Source organism: Brachyistius frenatus, unplaced genomic scaffold (assembly GCF_029030835.1).
Source record: "Brachyistius frenatus isolate BFR_SWC_R1_liver_20210118 unplaced genomic scaffold, ASM2903083v1 Contig_1, whole genome shotgun sequence".
NCBI lineage: Eukaryota > Metazoa > Chordata > Actinopteri > Embiotocidae > Brachyistius > Brachyistius frenatus.
This window is the reverse complement of record NW_027210600.1, coordinates 12,059,071-12,076,856: the sequence shown is the minus strand read 5'-3', so window position 1 is coordinate 12,076,856 and position 17,786 is coordinate 12,059,071. Positions and strand designations below refer to the sequence as shown.

At 39.4% G+C, this 17,786-nt stretch overlaps 2 protein-coding genes across 2 annotated transcripts; both read left to right on the top strand.

Annotated features, from left to right (window-relative positions):
- Window positions 1–2,485: 2,485 nt before the first annotated feature.
- On the top strand, window positions 2,486–4,245 carry LOC138616834 (uncharacterized). Its single transcript, XM_069691394.1, has 5 exons — window positions 2,486–2,516; window positions 2,654–2,811; window positions 3,114–3,254; window positions 3,660–3,801; window positions 4,026–4,245. Exons 1-5 carry the CDS (start codon window positions 2,495–2,497, stop codon window positions 4,220–4,222), a joined length of 660 nt encoding a protein of 219 aa, XP_069547495.1. The 5' UTR covers window positions 2,486–2,494; the 3' UTR covers window positions 4,223–4,245.
- Window positions 4,246–4,473: 228 nt separating this feature from the next.
- On the top strand, window positions 4,474–14,944 carry LOC138616527 (uncharacterized). Its single transcript, XM_069690897.1, has 9 exons — window positions 4,474–4,494; window positions 4,714–4,903; window positions 5,562–5,636; window positions 8,205–8,333; window positions 9,176–9,235; window positions 9,321–9,437; window positions 11,650–11,801; window positions 12,370–12,456; window positions 14,577–14,944. Exons 2-9 carry the CDS (start codon window positions 4,783–4,785, stop codon window positions 14,718–14,720), a joined length of 885 nt encoding a protein of 294 aa, XP_069546998.1. The 5' UTR covers window positions 4,474–4,494; window positions 4,714–4,782; the 3' UTR covers window positions 14,721–14,944.
- Window positions 14,945–17,786: the final 2,842 nt, after the last annotated feature.

The following is a 17,786-nucleotide window of genomic DNA, read 5'->3' as shown; positions in this document are numbered from 1 at the left end:
TAAGGGTGGGCTCCAGCCTCTGGCTCCCTAGAAACCCGTTCAACTTCTTTCAAGAAAAACAAACTCATTAATTTTTTTCCAGAAGACAATATGGTGTCATTTGTTAAACTGGCTCCTTCTAATTAGTTTTTTGGTGGTCAGTGGTATTTGGAAATAATCCGAAGCAGTGTTCTCAGGTTCTCAGTAAGATCGAGTCAGATCCCAGCTAGTTAAAATACGGTCAATTCTGTCTCCAAAAACCAAGACAGTGACGGCCGAAATGCAAAACAGAGGTTCACAAACCAATGGGTGTTATCACAGCAGGTTGCTGCTTGTTACACAAACATCATCTGAACTGCGTCACTTCTCAGGGACACCATGTTGTCTTTAAAACAACTAGATGTTGCCGTGCTGCAAGTTCAAACGGAGACGACACAAATGAGCTTCCTTTGGCAACAAAGACGGCAAAATCCAAGGAAACAGGCAAAGTCCCACAAAAGTACAAAACAGGCAGGAGGCAAACTGAACCCAAAACCCAGAGGCACATGTGCTAAAAATAACATGACTATCTGACAAACATGTAAGAGGCAGACAAGATGTCTATATACACAGAGGGGCTGATTACAAAGTGGCTGCAGCTGGGGAAGATTGGAAACCTGATGGTGAGGTGGGTTTGGCAGAGAGACAGAGATTAAGGACCTCTGGTGGGTGGAAGGAGTGACAAACTGAACTGCAGTAAGGAAAGAAAGACCAAACTATGGCATACTAACTAAGGTTAATGTTGAGCAAAAAAAGGTAGACTTGGTTAAATATTTACTGTGCTGATCAAAAGAAAGGGTAGAATCAGATGCAACACAGATTGAGAAAGGACAGTCGTTGAGAGTTAGTTACCGTTGGGCCAACGACCGGGATCTCAGTTTGATCAGGATATAGGAACAGGAAATTAAGTAACATACAATTTTTCACAGCAGACTGGCAGGCCTCAGATTTAATCTAACCCAAAGTTTAGCAGCAGTGTCAAAGAGAAATCGAGGATTGTGTGTATTGTTATAGATGGAGGGAGAGAAACATGTCACTTCAGCAGCGGACAAAGACGCCTCATAATTTAGTACAGCCGAGAGCCAGAAATCATCCACCTTTTATTTAAATAATGCGTTGTAATCTCCTGCAGGCATGCTTACTAACATGTGTTTCTTAATTAACCCTTTAAAAACACACCTATTTTTTAGACTTCTGCTCGAAAATTGCAAAAAGAGTATATCTCTGCAACCACAATAAAAAAAAAAAAAAAAAAAAAAAAATTTGAATAATAAAGGGAACACTTGTGAGATTTGTTCAGATGTGTAAATATCAGTATATATATGTCCATATTTTAATAATAGTTTAGTCCCTAGGGCTTAAAGGGTTAAACCAGGGTGTAACATTTTTTGACCACCTAGTTTTTAGTTTTTGGTGCAATGATTCTCGGTGACCAGAGAGGATGAGAAAGTCAATGGAGAGCAGAAAGTCAGTGGTACATTTTTTAACAAAAAGACGGTCAGATCACAACCACTATCTTGTGAGACAGAATCAAATTAGAGGTGCTACTACTCTAGTGAGTAGGTTCATGAGCAAATGGTGTGAAACCAAAAGTATAAAGAAATACCAGAAAGGTCTTATTAGGTGGTAATAATGCTTTGACATTAAAACCTTAAAGTCAAGCAACAAATTTGGAGTCCCTCCTCTGCCATTAAACATTGTACATAAGATTGCTCATTCAATGTCTGTTCAGCAATTACACTGTAGAGACTACAGAGCTTGTGTTTAGTGTAAATTCTGTTTAAGGTTCTGACTCATCGTTAATCAAATGATTTCAGTCCTGAAATCTTGTTTGGCTTGAAATCGGTGCCAATCTTCCCACCATTATACTGACAGGCTTATCATGTTCCCTGCATTTTGCTTACTTGCTACACTTCTGTGATTAATTTCAGCTGCAGTGGCCATATGGTCATATGCATGCTGCTTGCTTATCTGTTTAGTTTAGCTTCTTCTAGTGTTTGATATGCTTTTCCATAGATGCTGTGCTCTGTCTTGTTTCTGTACTTTGCTCTGTCTGTATTTATCTATTTGTATTTATCACTTTGGTTAGAGGCTGTGTGATTTTAGCCAAAGGAAATGCTAATAAATAGTCTGAGCTTCTTCTGCTGCTGTAATCAAATTTATATAAAACCTGTTCTTCTTTTCAACACTGGCTGGAAAAATCTTGTCAACTTAATTTTGCTCCTCTTTAATCGGCCAGAAATGTGTTGGACTTAAAACTTGGAACGATATTCAAATAAGTGTTATTTATTTTATTTTGGGACACTTTCCTGTGCTGTTTAAACCAGGAGAGATGCCTCTGCCAGGTTCAGATATGTGTTTGCCAGCTCTACTTGGGATGGAGTACCCTGACCCCATGGGATCTGGTCTGAGTGTACCTGTGCTTGGGTGCCATATTGATCCTGTCTCTGGGAGTACAATCCCATTGGCAGGGACCATGGAGGACCCCGATGGCAAAGGTATTGTGAAAAACAATCTATTGCACATGTGCACTTGAAATGGTTTATTGAATTCACTTTAAAATTCTATCAAACAATACAGCCTAACACAAGTTTTGCCCTTTTCTGTGTTTACTGTATGCGGTTACACTTCACAGGCCTCGTGGCAATCCGTTATGGATCTCAGACTGTTGACCCAGTGACAGGGCTGCTGGCCCCAGTGGTTGGAGCAAGGTTGGATGTGTCAAAAAAAAACATTGTGCCTGTTACAGCTTCCTACTGGCTAATGGTGGAAGATCAGACTGATAGTGTGCAGGTGGGGAAATAATTAAGAGAAATGTTTCCAGAAATGTTCTCACACAGGAACCTTTTATATGGCCTTTGAGAATAAAAGTGTTTCAACTCAATTCTTTTCTTTTAGTTTTTTTTTTTTTTTTTTTTTTTTAGTTTTACAGCCTAATTAATTCAGCTAGAGGGAATTTTGTGAATTTGATGAAAGTGATTCAAGTCTTTATGCGTTTACCCTCCACTGTTTTATTTCACAGCCCATTGAATTCAGCCAGATAGAATTGGATGAATGTAATGTTCTTCACTTCGGTTTCTGCTGTCCTTTGCCAGGTAGAGGCACTGCAGAGAGAGGTGTGTGTGCGAAACACTTACTGGCAGCAACAGAGGCAGCGGGAGGAAGATTTTCTTACTGATCTGGACTCAACTCTGTTCCAGTGTCTTTTTGGAGTCACAGAGGCAAACTCTTATCAGGTCAGCTGGAGAGGGGTGGGGGTGTGGGCGGGGGGAGTTCCTGTTTTGGTTGTAAAGGTCTGACACAGCCTGGACTCTGAATATTAGAGGAGAAATTGAAAGGGGTTGAGCCTTTTGAACATATGGAAATGAGTAAGGAGGTGTCTGAAAGTCGGGGCAAACAGCACTGGGAAATACTTGCAAAGAAGCTTGTCATATCCTGCTATGCACTGCAAGTAAATAAGTTGGTCTCTAGATTGTTGTGCACAATTTTGAGTGAGTGCAAACTGAAGAGCCATTGCATCTCACGCACATTTACATGTGTGTCTCATATCCCTGTTCTTTTCTATATGTATGTGGTTTTTATGTGCCAGGATGCAAATATATGCCTCTTTTTCATGTTCAAAGTGTAAGTCTCTGCTGCAGGTCCAGCGGTCAGGGAGGCAGCTGAGGGAAACAGCCGTGGAGCTGCAGGATTCAGCTCAGACCGAGGCCCAGAGGAGAGCAGCTCAGCACTCCCACTTGGCTCTGATTCTACCTCCACATGTATTACACATCCTCACATTGGGTAAATTGGCTGGCAAGCTAACACAATAAAGAAACGCTTGAAGGAAATTTCAATCATGAGCAGCACTGCCCTTACATTCAACGCTTTCCAAAGGAGAGGCGCTTCATGCCAGTGTGCCAGCCATATCGCACCTTTGAGTTGTATAGTAATCAATATAATGCCAGTGTTCAATATTTTGTAAGGGTTGGCAGCGTGTCCATTTATGCATCTCCATCTGTGTTTAGGTGACGAGGAGGAATGGGACCAGCAGTGTGTTTGGCACTCAGAGCTCATGTCTGGCCTTGATAAGGTGGATGTGTGTATGGATCAGCTGCAACAAGACAATGACAAATGGATGACGCAGGCAGAAGAATGGTCTACAAACCTCAATTCTATGGTCAGAACAGTGGCTCAGTGGCTTATTACTGGCACTGCATCTTAGTTGGTGACTGACAGTTATGTCAGGTGTTCACTTCCCTCTCTGTGTGCTGTTGGGAGCTTTGGAAAGTATAGTAATTGAACTTTGATCAGATCTGTGCTGTGAGATTTGAACGGAAATAGCAGGGTTGTTGGTTATTTGTCTTTCAGGACAGAGAGCTGAGACAGAGAGAGTTATGGGAGCAGTGTTGTTCGAGACAAACAGAGTTGGAGGCTGCACTTAATGTGCTGCACTTTGTCAGACGCCTTTCTCAGCTCAGGGCTGACACTGCTCAGGTAACACACAAACACATACTGAATAAATAACTTCAATACAAAATAAACCTAAATATACAATGCAAGCAAAGTGATGGGAGGTTTTGTTTGTCTTTTTCTTTATTTGACCTGTTGCTATAAATTAGGTTAAACCTGAGATGAGCAAAGTAGAGTCAAATCAAGCTTACTTGCATAACTGAATGAGCTGCAAAAGAGTTAACTTTTTCTCTGTTTGTCTAGGCAGTATTGTGTGGGAACTTTTGGTTCCGGGAATATGGTGTGGTCCAGTGCAGCGGACATAGACGGAATATGAAGGTCATGGGTTTGCTTCAACAAAAGGCTTTGCCTCTGCTGGAGAGACTGAACCAGCTCCTGGAAGAAAAACAGCCAGCCAGCTTCTCCCCCAACACCTGCAATCACCACATCTCTGGTACAAAAGCAGCTAATGCTACATTTATTACATAATGTAAAGTGAATATTCTTTTGGAGAAAGCACAAATTTCTCACTAAAGAATGGTATTATTTTGCAGCTGTAATAATGTTCTGCTTCTGTCTGTGTCATTAGATCTGGAAGCTTGAAGTGCTTTGGTATACAATATTTGAAATTGGCTGGTGTTGTTCTGTATTTTTATTACCATTACCAAAAGGACCACAACCAAACCCTTTAAAACACTTACATTTTTAGAAACGGGCTGTAAAAAAAGTTCCTTTATAAAAAAACAACAACTAAATTTCCAAACAAATAGCTTGACATGGTCGCAAACATGACCTTACACAAAATAAACATTAAACAATAAACATTGTTTTCAGCCATGTATGAAATTGGGTTCATTTTCCATCTATAACAGCAGAACAATATGACTCAAAACAAAGTGGAGCCCACTCATGCATCTTTATTAGCTTCTGAAACACAATGGAGCTCTTTGGCTTAAAATAATTAGCTATACTACTTTAGGCTTTGACTAAATAGACAATACTTGTCAGTTAAATGTTGATTTTGTTTTTTTGTCATGGGATTTGTAGACGAGAAGAAAAATGTAGAATATTGCCAAGCTTATGCTTTAAATTTGATTTCCGACATGTTTTAGGTTTGTCAACAAAGCAGGCATATGGTTTGGAAATAGCCTCGAGAGTCTGGACAGCGTCTGTGCCCGTGGTGAAAGGTATGTGCTTTTCAAGCCACTTATGTCTGATGATACCACATTAGTGTGTGTGTAGATGTGAAGGTGCATAGCAATAGTTCACTACAAAATGAAGGAAGGTAGAGCAGTCAGAAGGGAAATTGTGTTTGTATCCAGCATGGTGGCAGTGTCTTGAAGTAAGAAGTCACCAAGTCAATATGGCCAAAGAGCACAATTTGTCCTCAGAGAATTTCCAGTCTGTGCAACATACAAAATTACCTTTTGGACTTGGAGAAGGATGTTGCTTTATCTTTGGCTTCAACACCGTGTACCAAGTAAAAGGGATCTGTAATCTCGTGTGCCTAGCTCCGCCGTTAACAACTCTCATTTAATTGCAGTTGCAGTAATTTGAATGATCCATTTTGTAATTTTCCACAACTTGATACAGTAAATAATTTTGTCATATTACATTTTTACTTCAAAAAAATGAAGGAACACCCACACATACTGTAAATGTCATCCATTTTCCCACTGTGAAAATAGTATTTATTTAATAGTAACTTATAGCCCAGTGCCAGTGGTGCTCCTTTTTCAATTTTTGTCTTTTAGCCTTGTAAACATTTTTTCAAGCACCTGTCAACATACATCTGACTTTAAGCACATTTATTGTCCAAGCACTCACCTGTTGTAAGTTAAAAGTTATTCCCCAGAACTACTGCCTCTCACGGCTTTCAGTTGAAGAGTTGCCCCACAGAGTATTTATTTTCGTACGTCCGTCACAGTTTGTGCCAAGACAACAGGGAGAAGGACCTAAGAGAAGACAGGAATTTTTTTCAGCTGACTTATTTAAAAAAAAAAAAAAAAAAAGCGCAGAAATTGTGGTCAAAATAAGTTGGCAGGCAAACAGGCAGGAAAATAAAGCTGGAGGACTAAGGCAGACACACAAAAAAAGACAGGCAGAGGAGTGGATGTGGAGATCAGGTGATTTGGGAACAGGTGAGATGTGTGGCAGACAGGTGACTGGGAGCAAAATGGAAGGACTTATACTTATAATAACACTCACAGTTTTGAGTGCATAAGTGTTCACAGTGACAAGTATGGAAGCTTGCAGTGCACTACACATACCTGCATGATGCAATCAAAAGGGTCCAAAAATTTAGTGTGAAACGCTAGAAACATTTCACACTCACTGTTCACCATCTTGTTACATGGCTAAAAGGGAGAGGCCACCGATGTGAAGTAATTTCAAACTGCTGCAGCGGTTGCAGATCACCGAAAGCTTTTATTTTTCATTCTGTACCAACATACTGTTGTTTGTTAGAAGCCATCAGTGTGTTTATTGTGTGTATGAAACAGAAGGCACAAAAACAAAGCCTGCAGAATGTTGGCAGGTGATGCATTCAAATGTTACGATTATTTCTGGTAAAAGCAATTTGAGACAACACAACCCTGCTGAAATAGAAACACTACACAAGTAAGTGTACTAACAGGCGAGAGTACTATGTGAGTGTATTAAGGAAGGTACGCCATTTCAAACACAGCCAATGACCACAAAGCTGAGTTCAGACAGAAACTGTGAGAGGAAGTTCTTCAGTGAAAGTGATGCAGGTTCCCGCAGCAATTGACAGCAACAACTTTATTATTTCTCTAAACCTTTTTTATCTTCTCTCTTGTTCCTTCATTAATTGATTCCATTAGGGAACTTGTTCAAAGCAATTAGTTCACATTCTTTCCAAACTAAGCAGCCACATGACTGTTGAAATGCACTTCCCATTTTTGGAAACAGCTGGCCATCTTTGGTACTTTCCATCAACAATCAACACTTCCACTTCCCTATTTCCTTTTTGCACATTTTTGCGTCAATCAAGACAATGGAACATTACATTTCCTCTAAATCAACCTTTACAACTATCTAATTTTTACTTTATATACATTTTTAAACGTTAAACTATCTCTGGTTCTTTTCATAAATAATCACCAATGCAATAATTTTTAAATCTAGTATCCACATCTAACTTCTGGCACAATACAATTGAGAATAAACCATATAATTTCATGGTGATAATAACAGTAATAACATTATTTTCACAGCACCTTTCAAAATGGTTACAAAACTGTTATAAGTAAATATCAAAGATTAAATTTACAGACATGCATTTTTTACTTTTTTTTTCTGACTACTTTGTCCTTCATGTTGTTCCTCTCCTTCCTTAGACCTTTTTGGTTGTTGTACGTGAGGCGTTTGACATGTGCACATCAAATAACTGATGATAAGTTCTGGATTTCCTGTTACGTTTATCCTTATTACAAAATGGGCCTGAAGCAATTTTTTTCCTCTTCCTCTCTGGTCTTCTTCTCATCTGCAGTTCTGGTCTAACTTCTACGAGGACTGTTATCTGGCCTCCTCCTCTTTGAACACCCATAAGTCTTCCTGAATTTAGTAGCAATGTCGGTTTTTGGTGTCTTCTTTGACACCTCAAAAAAATGTGCCAAGTGTCTAACTTGACAAAATAAAACCTGACAACAGTTTACTAAGAAACTCAGACGTTTTTCCACATGGATTTATCCCTGGTTGGAGCATTCAGAAGGTCTCCTTTGTTATTTTTAAAGGGATCTCCACCCAGTCTTTGAGGGAGCCTGTCACTGTAGCTCAATCCCAGGACACTGGTCTGGAGGCCAGCTCAGCGCCGACTAACAACTCACAAAGACACACAGCATCTTCGGGCATTCACTCCCAGGGTGAGACAAAGCACAAATTATAATAATGAGTGTCAGACCCCTTTCGCTCTGCTCTGCTCTGCTACAGTACAGCCACGTCCATAAGCTTTTTGTAGTGTGAAAAAGCTTTATGTATGGACCTATTATACATTCTGTACTAGATTCTAGTAACACATGCCTGGAAGACAGCAAACATATATTTGCACATACAGATGTACACGTACAGGAAGTTTTGACTCTCATAATTCTAACCGCACTGCAGAGCATACTTTTAAAGGGACAGTTTGGACACGTAGCCTTTTCTCTTATGTGTCAAAAGTCAGATGAGAAGAATAAAAACAAAATATGCTTACGAGCACCTCTAAAGCTCCATAATGAACACCTTACATTTATGTTTGTTCCTGACTCATAAATTGCACAAAAAAATACTTCCTCATCATTAACAGCTGCCTCAGGTACATTTACAAAGCTGATCATCAAACCCCTCCAATACAAATGTTAAAAATAAAAGCTGTGCTTTCATTTCACTGCACAAGAAACAGTTTTGAGTCACACCTGTAAAAATTCTACTCTATTCCTCTTTTTTGGGATGCAAACTTCCTACCAGCATCTCTGAGGCTCACTAATAAACTCTTCTGGATATGATTTGTTTAATGCGGCCTTCAGGCATAGCCAAGCTCAATGTTGGCAATTCTTTCCAGTCACTGTGCTAGACTAAACTAACATATTTACTGGCCATGGCTTCATACTGAACAGACACATTTAAGAGTGGTAACAATTACCTTATCAGAATTTCAGTAAAAAGGCGAATTAAACTATTTTCCTAAATGATTACATATAATTTCATCTTGCTTTCCCAACAGCGAGCCGACAGATGAAGGAGTCTGCTCAGCCTCCACATATCGCTGTCCCCGCAATCCCAGGTAACATTACGATAATATGTAAGTGGGACGTGTGATGGGCTATGTCATGTACGCTTTATCCACGTACGGTTTATATGTTCCCCAGAGGAGCAGTGGACCAGGCTGTTAGAGCGCTCTCCTCTATTCCAGCTATTGAAGGGGGTGGAGCTACAGCTGAAGAGTTGGGCCTGTAGGACGGGGCTTCTTGGAGGAGAGCTCCCTGGTAAGTTGGATAGATTTGAATTGAGTTTGACTCAGTAATTGACCCAATTTTGGTGATATAGTCCACATATTAATTCTTCTCTCAGGTTTCCATACCCTCAATGCCTTGCAGCTGCCTTTAATTGCCTATGATGTTAACAATAAACCGAAACTCGCCATATTAACAGATAACCAACTGCTGTCAGTAAATGTGTGCTTGCAATCTTTGTTTATGCTCACACACACACACACACACACACACACACACACACACACACACACACACACACACACACACACACACACACACACACACACACACACACACACACACACACACACACACAGAGGGCATGATATCCATTTTACATGACTGCCCTTATTGACAGTGTTGCACACAAAAAAGAGCCACAAAGAAAAGTACAGTGCCTGGCTCCTGTCTGACAACTGCAGATCTGGTCGAACACGGCATGAAGCAGGTGACAGTGTCAGATTGTTGATTTCAGAAAGCTGGAGATAATCGGGGACGGTAGAACAGCGTATCGAGGGTTTTGGAATGTACTTATGAAAAGAGCAACATGACATTGTTGAGCAACATGACATTGTTGAGGTATTGTATATTTTTTACAGCACTGCCTGCATGTTTTCAGCAGCTCTTGAAGAAGCCCAGGTGGTAGACTTTTTCTGAACCCCAAATGCTCAGGCATGTGTTAGGTTTTTTTTTGCTTCAGGGACTCTGGGTTTAATTAAACAGCTTTCAGACCCGTCTTGCAGTTGCAGTGATACTCTGTTGAAAAATAAATAGATCTTGTTGTAAATATTAATAAAGTGTTTTATTAGCCATGCTGGCAAGCATGACTCCAGGGATGGCAACGTCAGTTCAAAGCTTTGGTTATGACTGAAATGTCAAATAAAGGTGGATGGATTGCCCTGCAGTTTCGTACCTGCTCAATCCTTAGAGGATGAAGCCAACTGCCTGCAGAACCCATCACACATTTGTGATCTTATGAAAAATATCTCAAAACTTTTTGGATGGATTTTCATGAAATTTGGTACAAAAACTCACGTTTACCCAAAGAATAAATCCTAGTACCTAAAGCTTTGTAGAGTAGTAGAACAATCATGTATCATAGAGTAGAGAAATCATAAGCTCCAGATGTGCCCAACATTTTGGTTTATAAAGAAAACCTGTTAGTCTCAACCATCCTCAGCTGTACTTGTGTTTACATAGTGTCAATCAGGAAATGCTGCATGCATGATAAAACCTTAAGGTTTTAACATGGTTAACATTATGCCTGCTAAACACACAGGCTAATTTAAAAGTTATGCACTGCTGTGCAGCCTTTTAGCGCCACTAGCCTGACTGTAGTCTCTTAAACCTGTACACAAAACAAAGAAGAGCAAAACCTGAAGCAGTAAGCTATGGCAGTGCTGTATTTAAAGGGAGAAACAACAATGTTTGTCTCTAACTGCCTTAGAAAGAGAGCTGCAATTACCTCGGCTGTCTCATGGATAAATGTGCAGTATCTACTTGTCGCAGCAGATTCAGAACACCATTACAATGACGAGCTTGGAAAGACAACATTAAAGATTGGTGTGGGGCGAGTGTATAACACAGAGCAAACAATTGTATAGGGAGAGAGCAACTACCAAGAAAGCTGTATATATGCTCAAGAGAGTCACCAAGACATCCACCAGAGAGGAAGAGCAGCCTGACAGAGAGCATACAGTAAGGCATAAGTGTGTATTAGTGACCAGGATGTGGGAAGACATGACCCTACAGTGGCTAAGAAGGACTTCCACTGCTGGTTACACATCAATTAAGTTAGTTGCAACAAAAGAATACTAGTTTAAATTATTTGTCAAAAGAAGTTATGGGGTGTATTGGACTTGTTGAAAGCGCGACCAACAACCAGAAAAAAACCCTGAAAGTTAATCAAACTCAGACGTCTGCAGTAACCAACCCTGACATGCATCATACACTGATGATATCTCCGCTTAAAGAAAAGAACTGAAGGATTACAAACTTCGCTTTACCACATATATCACTGCTGTTGCTGGAACAAACACAGCTAAAGTTATTTGACTTTAGACAGGTTAATGTTCTGTGGCTCACGTAAACAGCAGTATTTCAATTGATATTACACTCGGTGTAAAGGTGTCTTTTTATCCCATGAGTGCCGGGCCATGATGTGACACTTAAATGCGACCGTCGTGTTCTGTGTTTTGTCCAGACAGAAGCAAAGGTTTTGTAGATGTCCTCGATGCTCAGTGGGAATGTGAGGGAGAGCTGATCCCTTTGGACCTGTCAGCTCTTAAACCCAGAGAGTTCCTGGTCTACCAACATGGATTGTTCCTCATGCACACATTGCATAACCTCAAACTGGTTGGTGTCAAAGTTTCACGTTGGCTTTCAACCTTGTTGACTACTGTATTCAATTTTTTAAATGCATTTACTGTTTAAGTTGGTCAGAATATCTCCAACCCCCCGCCACCATTTAAAGGATAAGCGGGTAAACCTAATGAATGGATGTATGCTTAACTTTGAGGCTTTGACTGCTCTGGCCTCAATTGTAATTTCCTATGAGCCTCTTTGCAGCTTCAAGTACTCAAGAAACCGGAAACTATCCATGTAGAGCTGAGGACAAAATTTGACTTGGCCTCTTATGTGAGAACTGTGTGACTTTAAACTGACTGAATTTAAGCTTGTGTCATCCCTTAAGTTAAAATGAATTATTGAGATACTTTAACTTCTATCATTTTTGTGGTGCGTTTATGATATCTTTGTCTAAATACATATTAATTAATTAATTATTCATTGCTATTTAAATGTATCGGTACATTTTCCCTTATATCATCTGTCAGTATTATTATTTTTTCATTTTTAGTGTGGACTGAGCTTCAGTGAGCATATCATAATGAACAGGACTTGGATTGTAATTCTTTTCCAACAGACTCCAACCATTTCACTTCAGATAGCAGCAAGTCTACCAAACAACAATTACATCAGCAACGCCTTCAGGAATTCCTTCTTTTATCAGGTAAACTCAGGAGCAGCGTAAAGGTCAATTTTTTTGATTTTCTTCTGTAAGTGTGGAATAGCTTCATCACTTGTTGACATTAGTGGCATCAACAAAATAAATAGATATTAGTGCTGTATAGGTATAAATGAACTGACTAGTCATGTGAGGCAAATACATCAACATCACATTAACTTTAAAATGTTAGTGCTTCAGTGATATAAAAGTGAGTGAAGAAATTAGTTGTTACGGAATATTTTTACATTTATTATTTTGCTACTTTTACTTAACCCTATAGACCTTTACAAATTCACACAATGCTAATTAATCCTCCCACTGCCAGATAAATCTCACTATTTTGCACAATAGTCTTTTTAAATCTGGTGTCTGGTGAAAAATTCTCACGTTAGCCAGATTAACGCAAACTGGCCATGCTCTATAGGCAGAGCATGTGGACCAGAGACGTACGCCCGCTGAGCCGGCTAACTTAAATGTGGATTTAAAAAAATTACAAAAATCAATCACGTGACTCCTCTACACTTTCCAAATGTTATCAAACTAAATTAATTAAATTCTGAAACAAGTTCAAGTAAGCAAGTAATCTATCCACAAATGTATCCACCATTTTACAACAGCAGCAACAAAGTAGAAAACAGGTAGCTTATGATGTAAGGAGTGTTAACAGGGTTTTTAATTACTTTCACAGGCAGAAATAGTTTTTCTACCACTTACTGTCATGATAACTTGAAACTTTATGTGAAAAACAAGGGACAGGAGAAGATCAAGATATCACAAATGTAATAAGATTAAAGAAATTATTAAAAGAGAAAATGAAATAGTATTTTATGGAACAGAAAGCAGGAACTCATATAACAAACCAACATCACTTCTACCTTACCAAACTCTCGCACTACCTGAATCTCAAAGCAAAACAACTCAGACAGCACCACCGCAATAGAACATCCTCTTCAGCCCTGCAGATCTCTGGACAGAAAAGACTTCAATTCTCCTCACAGGGGAAAAAGGTCAAACATTAGACCCCCTCAGGTAGTAAGTAACAAGCAAAGCCACAGCCATCAGGCTTCCTGCCTGGGCTGAGGGTTATAAAGTTTATTCTGCCTTTGGATTCAGTTTCAGGGTCTTTTAAAGGTCAAAATGTTACACTTTTTAGCTCTAAAATATAATAGCTGCAGACTCCGAGGAACCATTTTATCACACGAGCTTGCAATATTTGAAGAATAACCCTATCTCATCTTTTTTTAATGGCACATAGATAGGTTGCATTTGCATAACGGACAACCCCAATCAAAAAAGATTAAAAAAAATCTGACAATTAAAAGAGGACTATTAAATATCAGATCTCTCTCGTCTAAATCTCTGTTAGTAAATGACTTGATAACTGATCATCAGATTGATTTACTCTGTCTCACAGAGACCTGGCTGCAACAGGAAGAATATGTTAGTATTAATGAAGCAACTCCTCCCAGTCATATTAATGATCATATTCCTAGAGATTCAGGCCGAGGAGGAGGAGTGACAGCAATCTTCCACTCAAGTTTATCAATTAATCCAAAGCCGAAACTTAGTTATAAGTCATTTGAGAGTCTGAGTCTTAGTCTCTCACACCCAAACTGGAAAGCACAGAAACCGATTCTATTTGTTGTTGTTTATCGCCCACCTGGTCCTTATTCAGAGTTTCGAACTAAATTCTCTGACTTTTTATCAGATTTAGTGCTGAGTTCAGATAAAGTGATGATAGTGGGAGACTTTAACATTCATGTTGACATGGACAACGATAGCCTCAGTTCTACTTTTAGCTCATTATTAGTTTCTGTAGGCTTTTCTCAGAATGCCCACTCACTGGGGTACCACATCCTCGATCTGGTTCTATTGTATGGGATGGAAACTGAAAATGTAATTGTATTTCCTCAAAACCAGGTAGACCTGAACCAACCCTTAGTTATGCTGTTATAGGCCGAGGCTGCTGGGGGACCTCGTTACACGCTGAGCTTCTTTTCTTTCCTCCTACTCTTTAACTGACTTATACCTCACCATCCTTTTCTCTCCCATAGCTTTTCCTTATTGTCTGTTGTCTCCATTCAGTTCCCTCGCTCGCGTAGTTTCTGTTCTTTCTTTTACAGATGTCCCACCATGGAGCTGCATGTCTCTGCTCTGTGATTGTCGTCTCCACCAACAGTTCTTCTCTTCTATCTCTATGCTGTCCTTTTCTCTCTCTGCTCTCCTCTCACCCCAACCGTTCGAGGCAGATGGCCGCCCACCTCTGAGCCTGGTTCTGTCGGAGGTTTCTTCCTGTTAAGAGGGAGTTTTTCCTTCCCTCTGTTGGAGGTTTTTCTCCCTTAAAGAGGAGTTTTTTTTCCCTCCTAGCTCATATGGGAATTGTTGAATTGTTGGGTTTCTCTGTATAATATTGTAAAGTCTTGCTGTAAGGACTTTAATGTGTTAAGTGCCATGAAATAACCTATGTTGTGATTTGGCGCTATATAAATAAAGTTGAATTGAATTGAACCCCAGCTTCCATCTTGAAGTCCATTTTATGGACAGATTTGTATTTGTCTTTGCTAACTGTCATCAAGGATTCCAACTGAAATGAGAGATGTTTGTATTATCGAAGCGCACACACTGTAACGTGCCCATGATGAAATGTGGTGCCATGCTTGTTGTTTTGATCAGTGGGTTGCTGTACTGTGTTACTGGGAATAACTCTCAGACGCTGTTGACAGGAAGCTGAGGAGACACTCTTTGTGCGTCGCCAGAGGCTCCAGTCAGTTGGTGGCTTCTCTCTCCTGCTACTGCATTGTCTGTCCCATATCAAAGTTAAAGACATGAGCTCTGATTCCAGTCCTGCCTTCCAGCGGCTTTTCTTCAGGGTACAGACAAACACTCAAACGTAAACTATTGTTGTTGTTTGATTGATGTAACAGAATTTCCACATTTCAGTAGTGTTTTTTTTTTTTTTCCAATATATAGTTATGGCAGGATGACTTTTAGCAGTACAACATTGATGTAAATTTGATTTGGCTTCTTTATTGCAGGCACTACAGGAATGCCTGGGAGAGCTGTTCCAGGCCAGATTGGGCCTCCGCCCATCTGGACAAGAAGCCAATTTTTGTGTTTGGTTTCAGGACCAAGAGGTCCCACCAGGGGATTTAAAGGAGACATTGTTAGACTCTCAAGCTGCCTCACTGCTTCACAGGCTTCATAAACCAAGCAGAGGATTGCTGTCTGAAGATGTGAGGACAGAATATTTCTCTAACTATCATCATTTTCCATAGCATGGATCACGTGAGAGCTAATATTTTACTTACGGTTTAAATATGACTGCTCATTGTTTTATCCATCTGTCAGTATTGTATTGATGTATATGTCCATATATTCTATACATTGTGAGTAGCAAAAGCCACATCACATTTCTCATGTTGTGCGTCTGTTTATGACTATACAAACAGGACCTTGAGAAACTCCAGAAGAAGCACAGAGAAACGTCTCTGTTTTCCCATCTTGAAGGACTTTTGAGAGAGAAGAGTTCTGAAGTCACAGAGAAAGGCGAAGACCAGATCGGGTAAACAGATGTCTTCTGTGCTACCATAATAATATGGACTGGATGGAAAGTTTTGAAATATAAATTAATTTCAGGAAGAAACAAAACAAAACAAAACAAAACAAAACAAAACAAAACAAAACAAAACAAAACAAAACAAAACAAAACAAAACAAAACAAAACAAAACAAAGATGCTAAATTCTCCATATTGCTACCATGTGCCAAAGAAAAATAAGTGTCTAACCAGCTCTATGTTTTTAATGATATTATGTCAGGCTCAACAAAAAGGAAATTAAACCTGCTTTGAGGTTAGTAGAAGTACATCAAATATTAATTTTTGCATACAAAGATTGTTTGGGATTTCAGCAAGTTACTATCCTAAATATAACCCTAAACATGTCTTAAAAACACATTTTCCCATTTTATTTACATACTATTGTCAAATTAAATATGGTAAGCTTACCGAAAAACATAAGCTCTTAAAATTTTAAGGGAAAAGGCAATAATAATGAATGTTGTGACATGACAGGCCTAAAATTTTAAAGAATTGATTTTTACATTTTCCAGTTCCTTTACATCATGTGTCAGGAAATGTATTTCAATACAATGCAGTAGATGTAATTGTGACACAAAATATCAGCGACAACAATATCTTTAATCATTTATTACACACAAAATTCATGTTGCAGTGTTTATTTTTTGCAAACATAACAACAAAACATGCAACACTGAGAACGTAAAACAGCGCTCTCCTTTGACATCCACTGCAAAGCCCTGGCTATTACAAGGTTATTTTTCTGGACACCTGATTAATACAAGTATACAAACATTTGAATGGGCACATGCAGACATCCGTTCCTATTTAGTGGCCCCGTGTGGGGAGGAGGGCAAGCACACAGAAACAAAATGATGTGCTGAGGCTCTAATGGCAAAAGTAGGCGCCTTCATTTTTATTTAGCGACTCTGAGGGCGATGACAATGGTGAACAAAATTATTCCACAGACAAGTCCCACGATGTTTAGGATCTTGGCTGTCCTTGATGCATCTTCAGCTATAGCTGATTCTCCAACAGCATTGGCATTTTGTACCTTGAAAACAAACAATGATCAAAATTAGTGACATTTTACATGCATTTTAGTTTAAATGTAAAATCAAATTTGACTGGTTACATTATGAGCATAAGTCAATCAACATTTAGCCTCAACAAAGCAGCCTCAGGGTGTTTTTTTGATGCATTATATTTCATATGAAATTATAAATTCCAGTTTACGAGGAATTTCACTTTTACAGTCAATAATTACAAAATGTATAATTTTGCAAATCACAAAAAATTATTTGCCTTGTTTTTGATTTTAGGGCGTGTCTTAGAGTGCAGTGGTAGAGAAGAGCAAAAGTTTGAGTAAAAGATACTCAGGAAATGTTACCTACCTTGCAGGAGCAGATGATAGCGGCAATCCCTATAGGCAGACAGCAGCACAAAGTGTTAAAGATGGACCATCCAAGGTAGGATGGGGCGACAGCTTGGGACTGGCCTCTTTCCATAGTATCTAGCTGTCTCAAGTTAAGTTGATGAGAGTTCTGGTTTATTTGCAAGTGTCTGCACCTTATAACTGGTGGGGGTTTTGACCAACGCCCTTTTATCCTTTATGGGTGTGGTTTAAAAAGGCTGCATAAGACTTAACAACTACATGAGCAGCCAGTGGAGACAAAAAAGACATTATCCACACCCCTATTGGAGTGAGAGAAATTTGGTGAGACAAAGGGGAAGAGTTTAAGATGTACCAGCAAACC

Bases quoted from the DNA above. Each gene is read 5' to 3' on its own strand.
- LOC138616527 (XM_069690897.1), top strand. From the start codon at position 4,783: ATGAAGGTCATGGGTTTGCTTCAACAAAAGGCTTTGCCTCTGCTGGAG. The intron at 5,637-8,204 runs GTATGTGCTTTT...TTATTTTTAAAG, and splicing joins GTCTGTGCCCGTGGTGAAAG to GGATCTCCACCCAGTCTTTG. The intron at 11,802-12,369 runs GTTGGTGTCAAA...CTTTTCCAACAG, and splicing joins CATTGCATAACCTCAAACTG to ACTCCAACCATTTCACTTCA.
- LOC138616834 (XM_069691394.1), top strand. From the start codon at position 2,495: ATGGAGGACCCCGATGGCAAAG. The intron at 2,517-2,653 runs GTATTGTGAAAA...TACACTTCACAG, and splicing joins GGAGGACCCCGATGGCAAAG to GCCTCGTGGCAATCCGTTAT. The intron at 2,812-3,113 runs GTGGGGAAATAA...GTCCTTTGCCAG, and splicing joins ATCAGACTGATAGTGTGCAG to GTAGAGGCACTGCAGAGAGA.